Below are 22,445 nucleotides of genomic sequence, written 5' to 3'. Positions count from 1 at the left end.
TGCCTCTCCGTGAGTATGTGTCCTGACTTTAGGAACAATCAGAAGGCCAGTACCAGAGGACCTCAGGGTCCGCGAGGGTTCATATGGTAAAAGCAGATCTGAGAGATAAGAAGGCCCAAAACCATTAAGACATTTAAAAACCAATAAAAGAACTTTAAAATCGATCCTGAAACACACGGGGAGCCAGTGCAGCGATTCTAAAACCGGTGTAATGTGGGCCCGCCCTCTGGTCTTCGTCAGCACACGAGCTGCCGAGTTTTGTAAAAGTTGTAAAGGTGGAATATTCTTTTTAGGAAGACCAGAGAGCAGGGCATTACAGTAATCAATGCGACTGATAATAAAAGCATGCATCAGCATCTCCATGTTGACCCGAGAGAGAATAGGGCGGACTCTGGCTATATTCTTTAGATGATAAAATCCAATTTTGGTTACATGTTTAATATGTGGGAGAAAAATGCATTTAGTCAGACAATAACAAACATTACAGGGTCACATGAGGTCACATGATATTTTAAATCTTTATACAATACTTTATATATGTTGACAATAAACCAAAAACTTGTATGAACTATAATTTTTAGGTTAAGGGTTTTTTTTTGTTGATCCTGGTCCTATAAATCATTACCTCAGTTTTGAGTGTCTTGGCAAAGGCAGTAAACACTTATGTACATGTTGTGTTTTTGTTTTGTGTTTTTTAATAATAAATCCATTTTGGAATAAGAATGTAGCAGAGAGCTTCATTTCCAAAACCAAGCAAAATGTTAAGGATTTAGTTCAAGCTGTGATTGGGGTTATGTCATATCATAATATTAATGATGTTTCAATAAGGAGAGTATTGAGATTATCAGCGTGGGAAAGTGGTAGTGATGTAAAGAATAAAAAAAGCAGCCTAACAATGACTAATGACACTTTCCACTGATTCCTTTGCTTCCTTACCTGAGTGAGTCCTGAAGTGCATTTCTAGACTTCCTTTAAATTCTTTCATGCAGACTTGACATGTAAATTCTTTCCTTTCCTTCACATTTTAGCACTTAACCATCAATCAGGTCAATTAGGTGTCAAAACATGTTTGTGTGTCCCTATATGGAGGACGAACAGAGAACATTCAACAGGTCCAGAGACCATAACCCTGTCCACGTATATATACACACACAAACATCTTATCTCCTTTCACTGTGTGCAGCTGTCACAAAGCAGCAATCAGTGGCTTTGCGATCTTTGTTTCTTGGACCCAACTGGCACCTCTTTCTCTTCTGCTGTGTGCTTCTTTCCTGTTGCCAGATCGGAGCACTTTTTGTCCCTCCACACCTTCCCATTGCTTTAGTGATGTAGGTTGGTAGGGTCGGGGTACCTTCCAGTCGACTGTTCATGTGAGGTGTCACAAGCGACATCAATCATGTTGTACCAAAGCACCGTGGGCCACCTTTGCGTCTGGCATTTGCAAGTGTAGTTGCCAACCATCTGGTCCATAGTATCTACTCCTCCTTTGGTCTGGTTGTAGAAGAGAACTGCTTCTGGTTTTTGCTTCGGGCTGTTTTCATCCTCCATCTCGCTGTGGTGCATTGTGCTGAGCAGCAGAACAGCCGTTCCCTTTTTTCTCCCATAGCTGATCATGGTCACACTGCCATTGAACCCATATTCAGTGCCGTGGACCTCTCTAGACCTGGAAGCCTTCATAACTGGAGGAGTGTCTGGCTTGTTCTGTCGCAAAGTTCCCACAATAGTAAGACCCTTCTCCAGGAGATGCTCTGCAAGAGGCACGCTGGTGAAGACGTTGTCAGTGTTGATGTTGCAACCTGTGTGTCTGAATCCACTACACAACTGATGGACAATGTTTTCCCCCAGATTCTTCTGGATGTCTTCCCCTGGTTGTCTCCCTAGGTACATGATCCCATCAATTGCATATGGGGTGGGTGCATCACACACCCAAAAGATTTTAATGCCATACTTGGCAGGTAGATGTCTAAGGGGGACAGTCAGAGATGCGAAGAATTAAAGGTTCATAGAAGATTCCATAGGAACTGCTCCGGGTCATTTTTGACACCACTTGTGAAAGAGTGAGGTAGTGATACAAAAACTGCAATTTACTTAAATTAATGAAAAAAATACATAATTATCAAAATGGTCTCATGTCACAAACTCATTTTATGAGGAATACCTGGAATATGAATATATTACACTGGACTGAGGTGAAGCTTGTCCAAGGAACAGTTTAGCAAATATAGAGAAGTATAGCTATAACAAAGGCATGTTAATAATAGAGTCTGAAACTTTTGTCATCATCAAGCCTCTCCAACAGTCACTGGACCCATCTGTAGCAGTTGTCACTATGGAAACTTCAACCACAGATGCCACAGAGGTCAGGTTTCTCTCCAGAGAAGAATCAGTCTACTTGTTCTTATTATTAATGATGCAGAATAATCATATAGAAATAAAAAACCTGAAGTTGTGCGCTATTTGAGCATGTTGCCTGACTGGAACACTAAAGGACTCGGCAAGAGACATCTGTCTCTCCCTAGCAGCACCTGTCCCTCTCCTCCTCTTCAGTTCGCCTCAACATAAGCTCATCATATTCTGTGATATGATTTGAGGTTTTTGACGAGGTTAGTGGTGTTGCCACCGCGTCTTGGCTGTTTGTGGAGGTAAAATACGTCCACACATGACTCCGTCACACACACATTGTTGTGAGTGCGCACGCCAAGGGGCTGCGACACATTTATACAGCCATATTTTGCATATGACTGTGAAATGTGTAAGAAGAAGTAGTTCCTTCTAATTTAGACGATCCGAATGATATAGTTTCTTTCCACTGTGTTCCTGTTAATGAAAAACTACAAATTTTCCCCAAAGTACTAAAATATCAATATTTTAATACGAGAATCGATTCTAGAACATAAATTACTGGTAAAAAAAAAGTCAATATTTCAATATGCCACTAACGGGCAGCTGACCCAATCAACTCAATATGGAAAATGATAAACGCACATTGGCCCTCTCAATGGGAAATTTGAGTATTTAAAACATAACAAGATGGAACAATCGACCAACATAAAGTATTATGCACGTTGTGCAAGAAGGAATTTTCTTTTCACCGAAGCACCTCCAGCTTAAAATATTAGTGTATACTTACTTATTAGTACATAGTTTTTTTAAGGTATATTTCACAGCAGAGAACCTGTGCTAAAAGATTGAAGAAAACTACACAAATCCTCTTTGAATTTAAGCATACATTCTTTGTGTTTATTCTGCATTTACTTCATTATATTGCATAAATGTCAGTTACAAGCTTAAATATAAAGTTGAAAAAAAATGTATATGCAACCAGGCTGTTGATCAAGTATATGCCATTAATCGTGATTAATTACAGAAAATTGTGAGATTAATTAAGGTTTGTTTTTTTTAATCTACTGACAGCAATAGTTTGTTTATACAACATATGTCTAAGAAATATGGACCAGAGCCAGAGTTACTCAGCGCAATGTTTACTGTGTCCTGACTTCTTAGTTCTTTGGGGGAAATTCCCAACAATTATTAACTCGTCCAGCAGAACACGGCTCTTTACTCTGCCTTCACATCGTGCTTTCATTGCTGCAAAATGTGTCTCAGGACTCTTGGATTTGTCCTCGTTTTGTTTCCTGGATTGCTTCAAGGTAAGAAGATTCAATTCTGTTATAGTTTGTAAATGTGAGACTTATGTGGGATTTTAAACAATTTTCTTTATTGTACATCAGCACAGGGTTGTGATCCTCCCAGACTGGTTCATGGTAACTTTCTCCCCAGACAAGAGACTTACTCTGACAGAACCACGATCACTTATTCCTGTGATAACGGATATAAACCTGTAGTGGAGGGTTGGTGGGCAACCAGTACCTGTGAACGTGGGAAATGGTCTCATGAACCGCAATGTATAGGTAGGTCAGTCCCGGGAATGGTGAATTCTTTTACCATCTTTTACCAAAGATGAAAATGAAATTCTGTTCTTAAGGAACAATGTAATTAGTTTAGATTTGCTAAAAAAAAAAAAAAAAATCAACTCAATTGAGGAAAAAGAACGATGAAATCTGATTATTTCAGTAAATAAATATAAAAAGCAATAAAATCCAATTGAAGAATTGTGAAGTTTAATTTAATGTTTTTGTGTCAAGTATAAAAAAATTATATTATCGTATTTTTTAAGAATTACAAACTAGGAATTTCAGTCTCTCACAAGGAATAATAACGAAAACTTTCTTCCAGTAATTCCTTGAATTAACTATTCACAACATTTAATGCGGCATGTTGCTGTTCGCAATCAGAAAGTTGTAATTATAGTTACTCTGTAAAATCTCAAAGTGTTGATGGTGACTCTGGTCTGTTCTTCCTCAGATGAAAGCGCCTGTTTTGGACCAACTATTCCCAATGGAAAGTACCCTGAAAACTCAAACGGCTGGTATGAGGATGGAAGTACACTAACGATAACATGCGATGGAGGATTTGAGCACCAAAACCAGTTCACCACCACTACCTGTGGAAATGGAAAATGGTCCTCTGCACCAGTCTGTGAGAGTAAGTCTGCCACATGTTTGACTCCAGTTAGCTGTTCAACACTTTTTTTCTGCTTCTATTCATGACTTTTTATTTTTACAGGAAGTATGAGTGCATGCAGTGCACCTCCTAAAATCCCCCATGCAGTCATCATTCATGGATACCAGGAAGTGTTTGCAGCAGGTTCAGAAGTGCAGTATGAGTGTGAAGATGGATACACTGCACACACCGAGAAATCTGTTTGTATACAGGGAAACTGGACACCAGTGCCAACATGCAGTAAGTGGTCATGAGTTAAAATTCTTGACTCACTATAACATAATATTATAATAATATAGTAGCCACGTAGTACAGCTCAATGGTGTGACTTGATCTTCACGGAAGAGCATTTAGGCACCATTATTGACAAGTTTGTACCAATAACTCCTCTTAACCTGCAGACAGAGGAAGTATTAAACCATTTATTTATTCTCTTTATAAAATATAGATATACCTTGTAGCAATGTTTTGAAAACACTCATTCACACATCTTTCTTTATTTTGACTGACAAACAAGACTTGCAAATCATTAGTTATAGAACAACACCAGTTAGTAAGCCACAAAAGAAATACAAATGAAAATTGGGGGTGGACTCAAACCATGAAGTAGCCTGGGAGAGAAACAGAATAGGAATGTCCTTAAAGCAAGCACATGTGTATAGTGTTGTGGAGGTGAAGAGAGTGTCAGACAGGGTCCATCCATCCATGCATCCATCCATCTTCTTCCGGGGCCGGGTCACGGGGGCAGCAGCCCAAGCAGAGAAGCCCAGACCTCCCTCTCCCCAGCCACCTCCTCTAGATTATCCGAGGGAATACCAAGGCGTTCCCAGGCCAGCCGACAGATATAATCTCTCCAGCGTGTCCTGGGTCTGCCCCGGGGCCTCCTCCTGCTGGGACATGCCTGGAACACCTCACCCAGGAGGCGCCCATGAGGCATCCTTGTCAGATGCCCGAACAACCTCAACTGGCTCTTTTCGATGTGGAGGAGCAGCAGCTCTACTCAGAGCCCCTCGCGGATGGCTGAACCTCTCACCCTATCTCTAAGGGAGAGGCCAGCCACCCTTCAGAGGAAGCTCATTTTCGCCGCTTGTATCCCCGATCTCGTTCTACTACCCACAGCTCGTGGCCATAGGTGAGAGTAGGGACGTAGATCGACCGATAAATTGAGAGCTTCGCTTTTACGCTCAGCTCTCTCTTCACCACGATGGACCGGTGCAGCGTCTGCATCACTGCGGCCGCAGCACCAATCCGTCTGACAATCTCTCGCTCCCTTCTCCCATCACTCGTGAACAAGACCCCGAGATACTTGAACTCCTACACTTGGGGCAGGAACTCATCCCCGACCCGGAGTGAGCACTCCACCCTTTTCCGGCTGAGAACCATGTTCTCAGATTTGGAGTTGCTGATCCTCATTCCTGCCGCTTCACACTCGGCTGCGAACCGTTCCAGTGCGAGCTGGAGGCCCTCACCCGATGAAGCCAACAGGACCACATCATCTGCGAAAAGCAGAGATGAGATTCTGAGGCCACCTAAGTAAAAGCCCTCCGCCACTTGGCTGTGCCTACAAATCCTGTCCATAAAAGTTATGAACAGAATCGGTGACAAAGGGCAACCCTGGCAAAGCCCATCACCCACGGGAAACAAGTCTGACTTATTACCGACTATGCAAACCAAGCTCTTGCAACGGTTGTATAGGGATCGAATGGCCCATAGCAATGGGCCAGACAACGCGTACTCCCGCAGCACCTCTATGTCTCAATGAAATATATGCAGCATGTACCATATAACTAATGAGTTATCTGTTCTCATCAAGCAGAGGAACTACTGGACATCAGGGAGGTACAGCTAGCAGCAGGACTCATTTATAAGTCAAAGAAGTTTATAAAGTGATTTCACTAACAAGGACCACATCCTTGGTAACAATGGGCGATGGGGGATAAGGAAGTGTGAATAGTGCTGCAGTTTGGGGAAGGCCTTTTTTTTTTCTTTTTTTTTGGCCTGTCCCGTTTGGCTCTTTTGCCATCAGAATTGTTGTCTAAAGGCAAAGAAAGATGCCCAACGGATTTACTTTACCAAACTGACCATCCCAGCCTTGCCGTAATGGTCCATTTGATTCACCTTTTATTGTTTATTTTATTTTCACTTACTGAATACGGGACAGACTTGACTGGGGGAAAGGAGGGGAGAAAGAAAGAGGGAAAGAGAAACAGCTGAGAAGAGGGACGGGGGAGAAGGGCAAAAGACAAAAACCAACAGAACGGGCAGAGAAAAAAAAATGCATATATCAATCACCTGGATCACCTGCTGAGAAAGAAAAAAGAAAGCAAGCAGAAGAGAACAAGAGTAATAGAATAAACAACATCACAATGATATATGGGAATATGACAGTAAATACTAAATGTTAAACATTATTGTGCAGCACATAAGATCAACAGAACACAGTGTGCTTTGAGGTAGGAGCCAAAAAGGGTGTAGTTTGTGGGTGTGATCACCCGTGTGTACACCTGTGAGCATGGACGCGCTTGTTTTTTGTTTTTTAAAAGGTTCCTTCATGTAATAATCTGCTAGAGGGTGTGGGGGGGCCACAGCCCCGTCCTCCAGGGCGTGAAGCAGGTGTGGAGATCAAAACTCCAGACATCCAGAGGCCCCCAGAACACAAGAGACCAAGGAAGACCAACAGAGGGGCAGCCGCGCCACTGTCCCAGAAAGAGCTGAGGAGAGTCCCAGATGAGGGCTCACCCAGCAGCCGCGGAGCAGAAGCCAGGGGGAGTTGCAGTGACGCGCCCGTGAGCTCCGCCGGCAGCCAGCCGCGCCTGAGTGACCGAGCCCCAGGCCGGGAGGCCGGGGGCACCCCCCCTCCGAAGTGGCCCGAGCGAGCCCCAGGCTCCAGGCCCCGATAAGCGGCCGCCAAGGAGTGAGCCGGTGTGTACCTGGACGCCCATCCCCGGACACAAAGAACCACCAACGCACCGATGTCTGAGGGGGTCCGCCACTGGCAGGGGAAGTGGTGGTAGGGGGAGATAGGCCTCCAAACCTTGGAGGGCCTGAGATGTCCCCAGAGAGATGGCGCCTGACACCCAACCTGACATATAGACACAGACATACAGGCACACACAGATACAAACATCCATTCCCACCCTCATGCTCTCATATGCACTTACTCCACACTCAACCAATGTGGAGACAGACATAAAGAGACGCTGTACACACAATCACACTCCCCAAGCGTACTCTACAAACCGGGTCTAGGTGCCCTTGCCCCTGGAGGGGGGAACTGCACCCAGACCCAGGTGGTGTTTCCCTTTTCCCTGCGGTGGGGGGAGGCAGACCGCCCCGACTCCGCAGCAGCAGGAAGGCTCCATACTCCAGACCGCAGTCGGACGGCCAACTCCTCCCCTTCAAGGCCTTCCCCAAAGGCCTTGAAGGGGACTGGCGACGGCTCTCGGACCGGGCAGATCCCCATGTACTAACGAGAAATAAATGGAGGAAAGGAAGAAAGGATAGGAAAAGAGGATAAGAGAGGAAAGAAAAGGGGGGGGGGGGGCATGAAAATGAGAACAGCAGGTAATGGAGAAGGGGGGTTTTATAGCCTGAGGCCGGAGGGGGCATGAAGGAGGAGTGGTCCCGCTCCTGAAATTCAGATGATATCTCCAGTCTAACTGATCTGTTGTCTGTTTTTGTACATTATCTGCTCTGAATCCTGCAGCATCTTCTAGCACCTCTGACTCAAATAACAGAGACAACAGGCTTATACCAATAAACAGTAAGTTGCTCACAACCTTTTCCACTTAATCAGCATATACATCAAATTCAGTTTATATATTCAATTTAGCTTTTTTGAATGACAACAAGCAGCTGGATTGGAATTAGAAGCCAGCGTTAATGAATGAATGAAACTGGTTGATCCCTGCAAAAATTTATTAATTTTGATTGGTTGGCTAAGTTGTACAGGAATTGATAGATTTGGAAAACTAAACAGCTGAGTACACAATGATTATTTATTTACACTCACTTTCTTTTATTTTAGTTCAGTCATGTGGAGCCCGCCCAAACATTGAACATGCTGCAGTTGTGGAAGAAGGTCCAATGTATTTAAAATACCAGTGCAATGGCTTTTACAAACTAGCTGGTCCAGACACTGTGAATTGTTACGGTGATGGTAGCTGGTCCAAACTGCCCACCTGTGAAGGTATTAAAAATAATTTTACCTCCAAAGGTTTATTAAAAATGTTCCTAAAAATTCTACTTATGTTTGTTTTTACTTGTTGTTGTTTTTGCAGAAGCGGTCTGTGTGGTGGATCCTGCTAGATATGCTGGTTATGGTTTTGCAGCAGCTCAACCTGAATACATGCGGGAAGGAGAAAAAAAATATTTTTCTTGTACTGGAAGAGACAGATATATTTATGTTCAGTGTGCTAACAGAAGAATATATTTGGGCCTATGTAAGTATTTATCTCTTTACATTTTAACTCTTTCAGTTTCTATTTTCCTTTAGCAGCAAACATGTATGAAAATTTCTTCTCTGGGACCTGATACACAAACAAGAGGAATAGTGAAAGAAAAATAAAAAAAATAAACATTTCCCACACAGGAACATACTGAAAGAGCATTGCTGATTTGTTAAAAGCTGCAGCTGATGTTTGTGTATAGGAATGACACATTCACATCATGTTGTTGTATGTAGAGTTGTCCCCAGCTTCCAACAGCCAAACTCATCTACCTGCCTTCGTCCCAGCACATCACACAAAGCAGGAGATTCACTCTTTATCACAGGAACAAAGTGATTTAGTGTGCAGCATCCACACTTGTTCCAGTTGCCCCCAAATCACCACAAAACAGTTTGTTATGGTTACAAAACACACAATGAAGTAACTTCAACAAATGTTAATATGGAATAAAAGTAAAACATGAGGAATAAAAGCAGTCTGGCTCTTTAAGAACAGAGAGGATTTTCCTCTGTAGGTTTATCTTTGAATGCAGTGAATCAGTCCTCACTGATAAAGTTTACTCGATATGAGCTTCTAACTGACAAACTATCTGCTTCTTGTTTAGGCTGTGATGGAAATGAATTTCAATATCGTGTAAGTGTTATTCTTTGATTTATTTTCAAACAAATATAGTTTCTTTGAAATAAATGTGCTTGATGTTGTTTACTCAGCTGTTGTTTGTTTGTTTGTTTGTGTTTTAATCAGCCTGATTGCAGCAGAATGACCCTACTGACAACACAACCTTTCTGAAACACTTCAACCAGAACCTGCAGAGCAACAATGAAACATGTTTCTTTTCTTTGTCCAGTTTTGGGGCTGATTGTTCTTTAAACACCAAACTGTCCATAAATGATTTGAACTTTTCATGCACTCAGTACATGATGTGTACACTGAATCCATAAAGTGTCGATGGCTGGCTGAGGTCTGAATAAAATGTTTCGTCATCAGAGACGTCTTTGTATTGCTTTGTCTGCTAACTGTGTAGAACAGTTCTTTTACTATGCACACCAAAATATTATTTAATAAATAACAATAACGGAAACACTATAGTAAGCACACAGGAACAAGTTTATTGATTTGTTTTACTTCATGATGGTGTTGGCTTTGGTTAGTGACCAAAAGCATGCAGAAGATTCAGTAAGAGCATAGGGAGATATTTTATTTTAAGCCAACATGAAAATAATCTCAGGAAATAATTTAAACAGATATTATTAACACATTTATATTTAAACAAAGATTTTTAGTAGATATTTGTCCAACTGATATTTAGGCTTAAAATGTCAGAGGTCTGTGACGGCACAAAAACACTCATTTGGTGTCCTGGTCCAAGAAACAGGAGCAGAAGATTTAAAGAACTGACCATCAGACACAGAGAAAGTTCTTATATCCAACCCAACATTTGAGCCAAGCCCAAAGATTCTTGTGCTTCACAATATCAAAAGCAGAAAGCAGCTAATGTCCAAAAGAATGAGGGCTGTGATATCTCCTGAATCTAATGTGAGTCACAAATAATCGATCACCTTCAACAAAGCTTTTTCAGAACTATGAAAAGCTCTGAAGTCTGACTGAAATAGTTGCTGTATCTCATTTGAGAAGAAGTCATAACAAAATCACTTTTCCCAACACTTTTGACATTAATTTACAATTTGTAATTTATGTTAACAGGACAATGATTTCTTAGACTCAGCATAAAGGTTGAATTTTTATGTGTAAACCCTGAAATACAGTATTCTTAAAACATGCAGTGCTTTAAAAAATTATTTTCATATTGTAATATTCAACAAAGATATCCTGAGTAAATACAAAATCCACTTTAAAAATGACGATTTCATTTATTAAGAGATATAAAGCTATTCAAACCCACCTGCCCCTGTGTGGAAAAAGTAAAAGCAATTAGATCAGATTAGATGATTGGAGTGGAGCAATGATGTCAGCACTGACTAGGACACCGTGAAAAAGTGGAAGTGACGTGATGAACAGACTAGCAGCCAAACAGCCAAGAAAGCAGACAGATGAACACTTACAGATCGTCCTTACTGAACATACACATGATAACGTAGGTGTAAGTGTAAAAATGTATACAAGTGTAAGTATACTGAATTAAACTGAACTGAATTAATACGCCACAACTGCAGACAGACTGACGACCTGTCCAGGGTGTATCCTTCTCTCACCCTTGGATCGGGCCCAGCACCTCCTTTCTCCACTTAATGTACTCATAACATGTCATCTTCATTCTTTATTATATCTTATCATGGCAGCCTCTGAGTCCTGCATTTGGACCCTAATGAATAAGCTCACAGTGACTAAGATGCAGAAATGTTTCACAGCTCACTTTTGCATGTACTAAATGCGTGGTACAGCCACTAATTTGATGTGACATTAAAGTTTCAATCCCATGGCTGTTAAGCTGTGGCCTGTTAAAGGCATCACGGTGACCGAGTCCCTACTTGAACTTTTTCTAAAATAAACTCGGCCACAGGTTTATAAAATCCAGCACTCAGGCATGCAGACGTCAACAAACATTTGTGAAAGAATGAGTCGCTCTCAGGAGCTCAGTGATAGGATAGGATGCACCACCCGTGCAACACGTCCAGTTGTGAAATTTCTTTGCTGCTAAATATTTTACACTTAGCTGTTATTGGTATTATAACAAAGTGGAAGTGATTGGGAACGACAGCAACTCGGCCACAGAGTGGTAGGCCATCTAAAATGACTTTGAAATTTGGACTGTAAATAGTTTCATTGATTTGATGTTTCAAAGTAAATATTTCGAGTCGCTTCAGAGAAAATGTCCCAAACACAACATCCACTGTGTGATTAATAAAATCAATGCAAAATATGTGTTGCTCTATTCATTCAATACGCACTGAAATAATAAATGTCATGAATAATGTAATTTGAAATCACTATGTTTAAACCAAACTAATCGGCAAAGTAAAACCAACAATTTTCTCTTCATTTTCTGGGTGATGAGAAGTTTTGTAGAGATCGGGAAGATGTTGGTGTGTGCATGAAATCAACAGATGTAACGATATGTAACAAAAGCACTGAGAAAAGAAGCTGTGGAAAACCCCAGTCTCGATAAATTAGCTGTAAAAGAAAGAAGTTCATGAGTTTTAGATCAGAGCTCTAACATTTATATATATTTTATTATATATATATATTTATTTATATATATATAAATAAATATATATAAATATATTTATTATATATATATTTATATTTATATATACTGGTTTTTCTCCCGTTCTTTCTCAAAAGTTGTTTTGGATGTGTACGAACTTTTTTCCATCCCACAAAATGGGAAGGGCCAAGGTGATTGCACAAACTTTCGGGTGACAGTTGTGATAAGTAGCTGGTTCTCATGTGGATTACCTTTAACTGCTGGTGCTGCTTTGTTGTTGGACGATTTAAAAATGTGCATCAAATATTTTGCATTTGCTCTTCTTTGGTTTCCTGGAGTGCTGCACGGTGAGAACAACAAGTAACTTCACAGACAAACATTTACACTGGTTGATAATGTTTTGCACTTACTTCAGTGTTGTGTTTCAGCACAGAGCACCACACAGGCCTGTGATGCTCCCACACTGGACGGTGGCTTCTTTGCCCCAAAGCAAGAGACTTACTCTCAGGGCACCAAGCTGAGCTACACCTGCAACGAAGGACGCATGCTAGCAATGAAGGGTTGGTGGGCAACCAGCACATGTCACAATGGAAAATGGTCTCATCAGCCACAGTGTATAGGTAAGTCCTGCCAATAGCTCTTCTTTCTTTGCTCACCCACTTAAAGAAATCTGGTCGCCTTCTTTCCAAGATCCTTAAACTGCTAATCTTAAAAGTAGAGAGGGTGTCTGTCTCCTCAATCTAAACTGGGAGCAGGTTCCACAAAAGAAGGGCCTGATAGATGAAAGTGCTGCCTCCCATTCTACTTTTAGAAACTTTAACTCTTTATTTAAGACCTTTTATGTCAGAGGAGGAGTGTCAAATTTAATTCTGCATTTTAAAGGAGCCAATAAAGGGAAGATGATACAGGAGACGTATGATGATAGTACTCTTGCTATAGCAATTTGGATTAACTGCAAAGTATCTGTAAGTATCCGGTTGGACACCACAGTCTGCACACTATGATGAAAACTATTGGTCAACCAAATTAATACTGGTCAACACAGAACAAATTTGAGACCAATGCTGTTAATAAAGGCATTTTATGTAATTTGTTTACAGTAGCAGGTCCTCACTTTTCTTTGATCCATAACTCAACTCACAGGAGTTTTTATGATTAGTGTTTAAGGACTGTAGGTTTTGTGGGTTTGATCCTGTGAATAAGCTACAAACAAACGGCCCTGCTCTGGGATTAATAACGTTTTTGAGTCTAAATCTAATTTTACAGAAAGCATGAATGCGTGCAGCGTGCCTCCTAAAATCCCCCATGCAGTCATCGTTCATCAGGACTACCAGGAAGTGTTTGCTGCAGGTTCAGAAGTGCAGTATGAGTGTGAGGATGGATACACTGCAGAGGGAGCACACAACACAAAATCTGTTTGTACACAAGGAAGCTGGACACAAGGCCCGACCTGCAGTAAGTGGACATGAATTCAACTTCTTGACACACTATAACATAATATAATAATAATATAGTATCCATGTAGTATAGATCAATGATGTGTCTTGATCTTTACAGAAGTGCATTTAAGCACCATTACTGACAAATTTGTAACAATAACTCCTCTCAACCTGCAGGCAGAGGAAGCATTAAACCATTAAACCATTTTCTTGATCATTAATATGCAAATTGTCATGACCATTGATCAACAACTACTGATCAAAAACCACTGATCAATGGCTATGAGTAGCATTCACAGAGAGTTGGGGAATGGCTGCAATCACAGCACTGAAAGATGCTGAAAGATGTACCCTTAGGCTCCCCCCTCAAATCAGAGATGGTCTTTCCCTTTTCACGTAAATGGCCTCCTTCACACCCCACTCAAACCAGCGTTCCTCCTGGAACGCCAGGAAGTGAACCCCCTCATGTCCACTAGCATGTAGGTGTTAATAGACTGCAGAGTCCTGGCCTGACACTTTCACTCTTTGATGTACCAACAAAAGAACTGTGATAATGCAGGTGGAAAAGTAAAGATGCAACGAGTAGAAGTAGTAGTGGAGATACCTTGGGTCAACCAAAATAACAGATGGTGCAAAAGAGAAGTGAAGAAGATTGCATGCAGGGTGGAGTGGCTGGAGGTGACTGTCTTGTAGTGAACTCTGACACAATGATAGCAGCAAGAGAGAAAAGGAAGGTTTACCAGACAGTAGTGATACCAGCTCTGATGTATGGCACTGATAAAAAGACAGGAGCTGGAGGCATCAGAGTTGATTTTCATTAGGAGTGCCCAGGAACAAGATTTGACGAAATGAGTGCATCATAGGAACAGCTCAGGTTGCTCAATTTGGAGATGAAGTCAGAGATCTAAGATGCTGAAAATGGAGCTGCCAAGCAGGGAGAAAAGAGGAAGACCTCAGCTCATGGACGTGGTGCAAGAGGAGATGCAGAGGGTTGTTGTGACAGAAGAGGATACTGGGGACAGGATGATTCACTGTGATCACATATCAGGGAGGTACAGCTGGCAGCAGGACTGATTTGTAAGTCAAAGAAGTTTATAAAGTGAAGCTGACTGATGTGTTGTCTGTATATGTGCGTTATCTGCTCTGTATCCTGCAGCATCTTCTAGCACCTCTGATTCAAATAACAGAGACAACAGTCTTATACCAATAAACAGTAAGTTGCTCACAACCTTTCCACTTAATCAGCATATACATCAAATTCAGTTTATATATTTAATTTAGTTATATGAATGACAACAAGCAGCTGGATTGGAGTTAGAAGCCAGCGTTAATGAATGAATGAATCGTTGATCACTGCAGAAATGATTGATGTTGATTGGTTCAGCACGTTGTACAGGAATTCAAAGATTTGGAAAACTAAACAGCTGAGTAAACAATGATCATTTTGTTACACTCACTTTCTTTTATTTTAGTTCAGTCGTGTGGAGCCCGCCCATACATTGAAAATGCTGTAATTGTGGAAGAAGGTCCAATGCATTTGAAATACCAGTGCAATCGTTATTACAAACTAGCTGGTCCAGAGGCTGTGAGTTGTTACAGTGACGCTCACTGGTCCAAACTGCCCACCTGTGAAGGTATCAAAAAAATAATTTTCACTCTAAAAGTTTATTAAAAATGTTCTTAAAATTCTTTTTATGTTTGGTTTTTACTTCTTGTTGTTTTTGCAGAAGCGTTCTGTGTGGTGGATCCTGCTAGATATGCTCGTTATGGTCTTGTAAAAACTTCACCTGAATACATGCGGGAAGGAGAGACGAAGCCTTTCCCTTGTACAACAAAAGACTATTATATCAATGTTCGGTGCACTAATAGAAGAATATTTCTGAGCACATGTAAGTATATAAAGGATCTCTTGTTTTTCTTTCAGTTTCTTTTTTCCTGTAACAGCTAACATACATGAAACTTCATTCTCCAGGATCTAATTAACACATCATTTCAAGAAGAATAGTAAGAGAAAACCAGTAAATAAACATTTCCCACACAGGAACATAATGAAATAGAAACCTAACATTGCTGATTTGTGAAAGGCTGCAGCTGATGTTTGCCTATAGAGTCGTTCCCAACTTCCAACAGCCAAACTCATGTCATGTCAGAGACATTATTAGACAAATATTGAGATAAATATAGAGATATAGGTATAAATACAAACATAAATATATATATAAATATAAAATATGTGTGCAAATATATGCTATGGTGTACAAAAGTAACAGAGTGCAGTTAGGTGTGTTTGTTCTGCATGTGTGGATCTGACCCAAGTGGATGAATTAAAGAGTCTGATAGCAGCAGGAAGGAACGGCCTCCTGTAACGTTCCCCTCAGACAGTGAACTTGAAGAAATCTGTTCCTGAAACTGCTCTTCAGATTGTGCAGTGTGTTATGGAGGGAGTGGGAGTCATTGTCTATGATTGCAAGCAGTCTTGACAGCAAATGATAATATGGAATAAAAGTAAAACATGAAGAATAAAAGCAGTCTGGCTCTTTAAGAACAGAGAGGATTTTCCTCCACAGGTTTATCTTTGAATGCAGTAAATCCGTCCTCACTAATAAAGTTTATTGGATCTGAGCTTCTAACTGACAAACCCACTTTGTTGCTTTTGTCTCATTATGTTTAGGTTGTCCAACAGCTGACATTTTTTATGTAAGTGTAATTCTTTGATTTACTTTTCAAATATATACATTTCAAAGAAGGATATTAAATTGTGAGTAACATTTACACAGCAGTTTGAAAAATATTGTTTTATTTGTAATTTAATCAGGAAGTGTGCAGAGTATTCAGAGAACCCAACTGACAACACGACCTTTCTGAAACACTTCAACCAGAATCTGCAGAGCAACAACGAAACATGTTTCTTTTCTTTGTACAGTTTTAGTGCTGATTGCTCTTTAAACACCAAACTGTCCATAAATGTTTTGAACTTTGAATGCACTCAATACATGATGTGCACACTGAATCCCTAAATTGTTGACAGCTGGCTGAGGTTTGAATTCAATGTTTCATCATCAGAGACGTCTTTGTTTTGCTTTGTCTGCTAAAAGAGTGGAGCTGGGGGGTTTGTACATACCTAGAACATCTACAAATGACTGTTTAAATATTGAAACTAGTCTTTTAGGCAGTTTTCGAGTAGAGGTTTGGATTGTGAGTTCTACACAATGAACACTTTCATAGATGCTGCAATGTCAAATTCTTCATGTGTGTACATGCACAGACCACATGTGCATGTACATGTACCACAATTTGTTATTCTAATTTTAAAAATGTAATACATATAAATTCAATACAGTTTTTAATAGACACCGTTCAGAACACAGCCTGTGCCTGATTCTCATACTTGTATTCGTTTAGTCATAATGTGGAAAATTTTCAGGAAAAAAGCAGATGAGCAAATCTGTAGCTGCCACCTGTCCTCTAGGCTTCACCTCCGCAAAACCTGTGTCTCTGAACTGGATCTCAACAGTATTTGTGGTCTCATAAGCTCTCCTGTGAATTTTAGTTTGCATACTAGTTTGCATGCTTGGAATTATTATTATTACAGGCTTTTCCACAATAGATATAAAAGTAAAAGTTAGTAAACCTCTATTAAAGTCTGTTGTTTCTTAGATTCAGCAATGAAACTGAATTTAAAACAAAACATAGATGACATTCTGTCACCTCGGCAAACACCATGATCTCACTGCCTAAAGTCATTCAGTAACTCTTATTGGAGAGTGTTCATTAACATCTTTCACTAAATATCAAAGTTTTCTACCTGCCCTAGTTTAAATTATAAAAGAAATTATTATGCATGAGAATCTCTAGAATGTTGAATACTTTTCCATTAAACAGTCATCTTCTACTTTAGTTAGGGTTTTTAACAACCATTTATTAAACTTATATTTTGCTTTTGCTTTATTTTTTACTGCAATTTCTGTACAGTAGCTTTTATAGTGTTAAATCAGTATATGCTACAAAATAAAAGCCTTTCCTTTACAGTAGGTTTGTAGGCATTTTATTTTGAATTGCTCCAATCATGGCACTTCAAAGGAACAGCCCGTGATGTCAGAGTGAACATTCTACTGGAAAAATCCTTAAATAGGAGAGAAACTCAACCAACTTTAGTGGATCTCGGATGGCAGAAACACACAACAACCTGGTTGTTAAAACTAAGATAAGGCAGACGCAGAGAAACGCAGACACAAACGCTGAACCATCGACAATGGCAGAAGCACAAACGAAAATGGTCATTGCAACAATGAAAACAACAATCCTGCAAGGACCAAAAAATGAGCTTGAAAAACCCGGAAAACCAAATACTGAAAAATCTCCCGTGGCACAAGCTCAAACAGAAACGGTCAAGAAAACAAAGAAAGCAAAAAAACAGCAAAGAGTGGCTGAAGAGCCAAGAAGACCGTTTACTCAGGCAACATCAGTCCAACATCAGTCCAATCCCAGATTTAGACCCCATCAGGGCGCAGTCCAGTATAATCCATGGGACGAGATTGCTGCTCTCAAACAGCAACTGCAAGCCTCCCAAAACTATCAGAACGACATTTATTGGCAAATGGTTGGTGCTAACAAGAGGGCCTCTTATCACCAGTTTCAGCAGAGCAAACTTCATGCACAAATGTACGACAACAACAGAAATCATGAGGAAACAATTAAAGACCTCATAGAGCAGCTGGAAGAGGCTTCTAGAAATAAGCCCGATAACAAGAGTGAAACAGAGGCTCTCACAAATGACAATCAAGCAATTGAAACTGGATGAGGTGATGCTATCCCTGCAGGACCAAATCAGCCACCCTACCACAGAGCAGTGTGTGGAGTCTGCCACTCCAACCGCAGGCACTTCACACGCCGACTCTGTAGGCCTAAAGTCCTCTAAGGAGGCTGAATTGGAGGTCCAATGTAGGAATCAACGAGAGCAGATAGAGATGCTCCAGAAACAGCTGAAAGAGCAGGCCATTAAACATAGCCAGGAGAAGGAGTCACTCAAGACAGAAATCAGTGACCTGAAATCCCAGCTGCTTTCCAACAAGGGCCTTCATGATTTGAAGGTAGAGTCTCTTGACCAAGAGCTGAAAGAAGCCAGAGCTTCCTACCTTGAAGTCACAAAGAAGCAAAAAGAACAAAATTCTGCCGATGCAAATAAAATGCAAAGATCCGAGCTTCTGAAAGAAAATGGCACTGGAGGACAGGAGAAGATAGAGAAAGAGGACTCGCTACCATCGACTGCAATGTCTCTGCAGGAGACTCTGAAAGAAGAAGACACCCGACGACGAGAAAAGAAAGAAAAAGAGGACTGCATTGTGCGTCCAGGAATCTTTGCAAAGGCTACGAGATAAACAGAAAATCCTTACTGCCAAGGTGGCTGAACTCGAAACCGAAGTTAAGAGCCTGCCAGAGATACCGCAAATTAAGAAGAAGAAGAAGAAGTGGAACTGGCTGCTTCGGCTTTTCACCTAATTTGGTCTCAACATCGTGTCCTAAAATTCATATTTATATTTGGGGCTTTTTTTAACACCAACCACTTATAAGCCCACTGGCATCAATTTTAGGACAATATGTAAATGGATGGAACTGAAGAAAAAAACACGTCTTCCTCCACCTCTGTTCCATCTTAATTTTCACCTCTCCTCTGTTCTCTCCCATCTCCGTCCCTTTAACTCCTGACACCTTCCCCATCTCCCCCCCCATCTCCCTCTCTCTCTCTTTTTTCAACCTCACCCCCCAACCAGTCCCGACAGTTGACTGCTCCCTCTAGAGCCTGGTTCTGTCATAGGTTTCTTCCTTTTAAAGGGAGTTTTTCCTATTCACTATCGCCAAGTGCTTGCTCAGAGGGGATTGTTGGGGTTTTCTCTCCTCTATTCCCTCCTTTCTATCCCTTTTTTACCTCTTTTTTCCCCTTCTACCTTTCTTTTACCCTTTTCTTTACAACCCCCACAATTTCCTCCATCATCTCCCTAACCTGTGTTCACTTTTGAACAGACAGGTTAGGGAGGTGGGGTGGAACAATAAACACAATTGGCTACATTTTACATGTGACTGATCGATGTATTCGTTCAAGAATAAGTTGTCTTAAGTATAAATACAAGAAATGGGTGATAGCTGCATGTGTTTGTATGTGTGCATAATATGAATACTTTACTTGTTAAATCCAAATCCCAGAAGCAATTAAATAAAACAAGAAGACAAACAAAACCAAAACAAAAATACAAAGAAAAATCAGAGAGCTGTTTTATTTCTTTATAACATTTGTATTAATAAGATATTCTTTTGTGTGTGTTTATAACTCTGAACTGGTAACCAAATTTTCTTTTTTTTTTGGGGGGGGGGGTGCGCACGTGTGTTTTAATTTATTTTCATACTTATGTTGACCCTGTCTGTGTTTACTTTATGGTTAAATGGAAAAACACACACACAAAAAAGAAGAAGACAATTTTTGAAATGAATTAAAATGTACAGCTCTGCTACCACTTCCAACATAAATGAAGACAGAAAACTAAACAGCAGTGGCGTTTGCAGGGTTACTGAAGTTGGACTACCTGGTATATAATGTTGTGCTACGTGATTGCTAGCGACACAGCTATGTTAGCATAACATTAGCACAGTGAAGCTGGAGGATGAACACCAACATTTTTTCCACTCGATAAAAGTTAACGTGAGGGATTCTGGTGGTCAGGTACAAATGCAATCGCATAGCAGGATGCTATCCGGTTGTTCAGTGATGACACGACGAATCCTACTTTCGGGCCTAAAGTAGTCTGCGTTTAATATGGCTTTTGTGTTGTTAACATGGTTAATGTTATGTATTTTCTTCTATTTAATCTCAAAAAGCTCCTAAAACAGTCAGTGATCACTGTTGACCTCCCTCGGCTTTTATTACCGCTAATCATTTGTTTAAGCTCAGTTTTTAAACCCTTAGGATGTAACTACAGCCCAGCCCATGCAGCAGTATATTAATGACTAACCTCGTATTGTGGATGGATTATCTCAGTTGTTCTCCTGGCTGAAGTTTGGTCCTTTTACAGCATCCTGCCATGCGATTACATTTGTTCCTGACCACCGAGAACACTCACGTTAACTTTTATCGAGTGGAAAAAAAGTTAGCTTGTTTATATTATGCTAACATAGCTGTGTTGCTAGCGGTCACGTAGCACATCATTATATACCAGCTAGCCCAACTTCAGTAACCCTACAAACGTCACTGCTGTTTCGTTTTCTGTCTTCATTTATGCTGGAAGTGATAGCAGAGCTGTACGTTTTAATTTGTTTCCAAAACCCTGCAGTCAGGACATGCTATATTGTATTTAGATAGAAGCTAGCGAGCTAACTCCCTGCTAACTTCTAACTCCGTTAAATGTCATAAATTCCGTTTTCATGGATGCCTGGATGTTAAACTCAATTGTTACACCTGGTAGAGCAGAACGCTGATCATTTTATTAAAGATGAAAGACTTTAGACAGTTTTTCAACTCTCAATAATGCTATAGTGATCGTTTGATATATGGACCTGCAGCGGAGTTTAGGTCCAGACACGGCTAGTGACGTCAGACTGAACAACCGGATACAGGGGCCAAACTTCAGTCAGGAGAACAACTGAGATTATTCATCCACAATACAAGGTTAGTAATTAATATACTGCAACAATATGGGAACAGAACAGCTGCGAGAGATTTCAACATTAATGAATCAATGTTACGGAAGTGGAGGAAGCGCAGTTTTTGGCTTTCCCCATATTTCAAAAGTGCTTCATCTCTTTGCTATGACTGTCACCATAATTTGCAGACGATAATAGTTTTAGCCGCCGCCATGCTTTCGACCAAAACAGGCGCAGCTTGAGGACATCATCAACATGCGCTATCGCAATAGGGCTTTGGAGTTGACGTCACACCGCAGTGCATTGTGGGATCGCGGCACCATGTCAGAAGGCCACAAATCAAAACAAACACACTGTGTTGGAAGCGGGACTGGCAGAACCTTGCTTAAAATCAACACAAAAGACAAAGGGCTGTATCGCGACCGATTGCGCCCAGACGCCAAGAGATGGTACTTGGAAAAAATAGCGTGCATCGGTAATGTGGACCCATATGAAATAAGGCAGTGGAGTGGAAACCCAGACAGCCTACCGCCGTTGTCCTATCCCGATATCTTCGCTTACCCGGTCTGTGGAGTCAGCGCATACACGGCGAATCATTTTCGGAATTATAAATCCCTGGAGACACATCTAGTTCACAAACGGTTGGGTACAAGATTTAGCCGTTTTTAAGCCTCCATGTTGTGAGTACATTGACCATAGACCAAGATACAACCAGGTTGCCAGCTGTGCGTTGCCATGTAAATAGTTTGCATTTCATGTGTATGTACTTGCTAAGTACAGGTGAACAGATCTTGAATAAAAGAAATAAACATACTTTTCTTTTCTGTTTCATATTTCATATGCTGGTTTGCCTGCAATAATGCCAAATAATAAGCTACTCCGTCAACATGACGTGATTCTATAGCATCACACATTACGATGTTCTATCTAATTATCTATGACCTCAGCGCATTCAAAATACACTAAAAGCCTATTAAGAGAGATATGAATTTATTTAGAACTCATCGGAAAGAAAATGCTGCGAGCAAAACAACAAAATAATTTTTAAAAAGAAATGTTCATTTACCTGTTACTACCACACACCAAATCAGGTCGTTGGTACTTGCTGGCTTGTGTAGCCACTAGGTAACAAAAGCTCAACACTGCGCCCAGCATCCTAGAGCACTTCTGTTGTCTTTTGTACGTGTTTTGAGTTTT

General features: G+C 40.7%; 2 protein-coding genes across 3 annotated transcripts; both read left to right on the top strand.

Annotated features, from left to right (window-relative positions):
• Window positions 1–3,522: 3,522 nt before the first annotated feature.
• LOC147308759 (complement factor H-related protein 1-like) lies at window positions 3,523–9,999 on the top strand. The gene is made up of 9 exons (XM_086272458.1): window positions 3,523–3,650; window positions 3,732–3,911; window positions 4,366–4,545; window positions 4,627–4,803; window positions 8,270–8,326; window positions 8,591–8,752; window positions 8,844–9,005; window positions 9,616–9,644; window positions 9,756–9,999. Exons 1-9 carry the CDS (start codon window positions 3,596–3,598, stop codon window positions 9,798–9,800), a joined length of 1,047 nt encoding a protein of 348 aa, XP_086128584.1. The 5' UTR covers window positions 3,523–3,595; the 3' UTR covers window positions 9,801–9,999.
• Window positions 10,000–12,373: 2,374 nt separating this feature from the next.
• On the top strand, window positions 12,374–18,037 carry LOC147308758 (complement factor H-like). 2 transcript variants are annotated; one of them, XM_086272797.1, is made up of 8 exons: window positions 12,374–12,524; window positions 12,606–12,797; window positions 13,444–13,632; window positions 14,773–14,829; window positions 15,089–15,250; window positions 15,344–15,505; window positions 16,288–16,313; window positions 16,432–18,037. In XM_086272797.1, the coding sequence occupies exons 1-8, from the start codon at window positions 12,470–12,472 to the stop codon at window positions 16,462–16,464; spliced, it is 876 nt and encodes a 291-aa protein (XP_086128923.1). In that variant the 5' UTR covers window positions 12,374–12,469; the 3' UTR covers window positions 16,465–18,037. The 2 variants fall into 2 exon arrangements, with proteins under 2 accessions (XP_086128923.1, XP_086128924.1); XM_086272798.1 differs by having other exon boundaries at window positions 12,380–12,524; window positions 12,611–12,797.
• The last annotated feature ends 4,408 nt before the right edge of the window (window positions 18,038–22,445 follow it).

Source organism: Aulonocara sp. 'chitande type north' Nkhata Bay, linkage group LG18 (genome assembly GCF_057382095.1).
Source record: "Aulonocara sp. 'chitande type north' Nkhata Bay isolate Kocher_YH1m ecotype deep benthic linkage group LG18, A_spYH_male_GT1.1, whole genome shotgun sequence".
NCBI classification, from domain to species: domain Eukaryota; kingdom Metazoa; phylum Chordata; class Actinopteri; order Cichliformes; family Cichlidae; genus Aulonocara; species Aulonocara sp. 'chitande type north' Nkhata Bay.
Note: the sequence above shows the minus strand (reverse complement) of the source record. Positions and strands in the feature narration are given on the sequence as shown.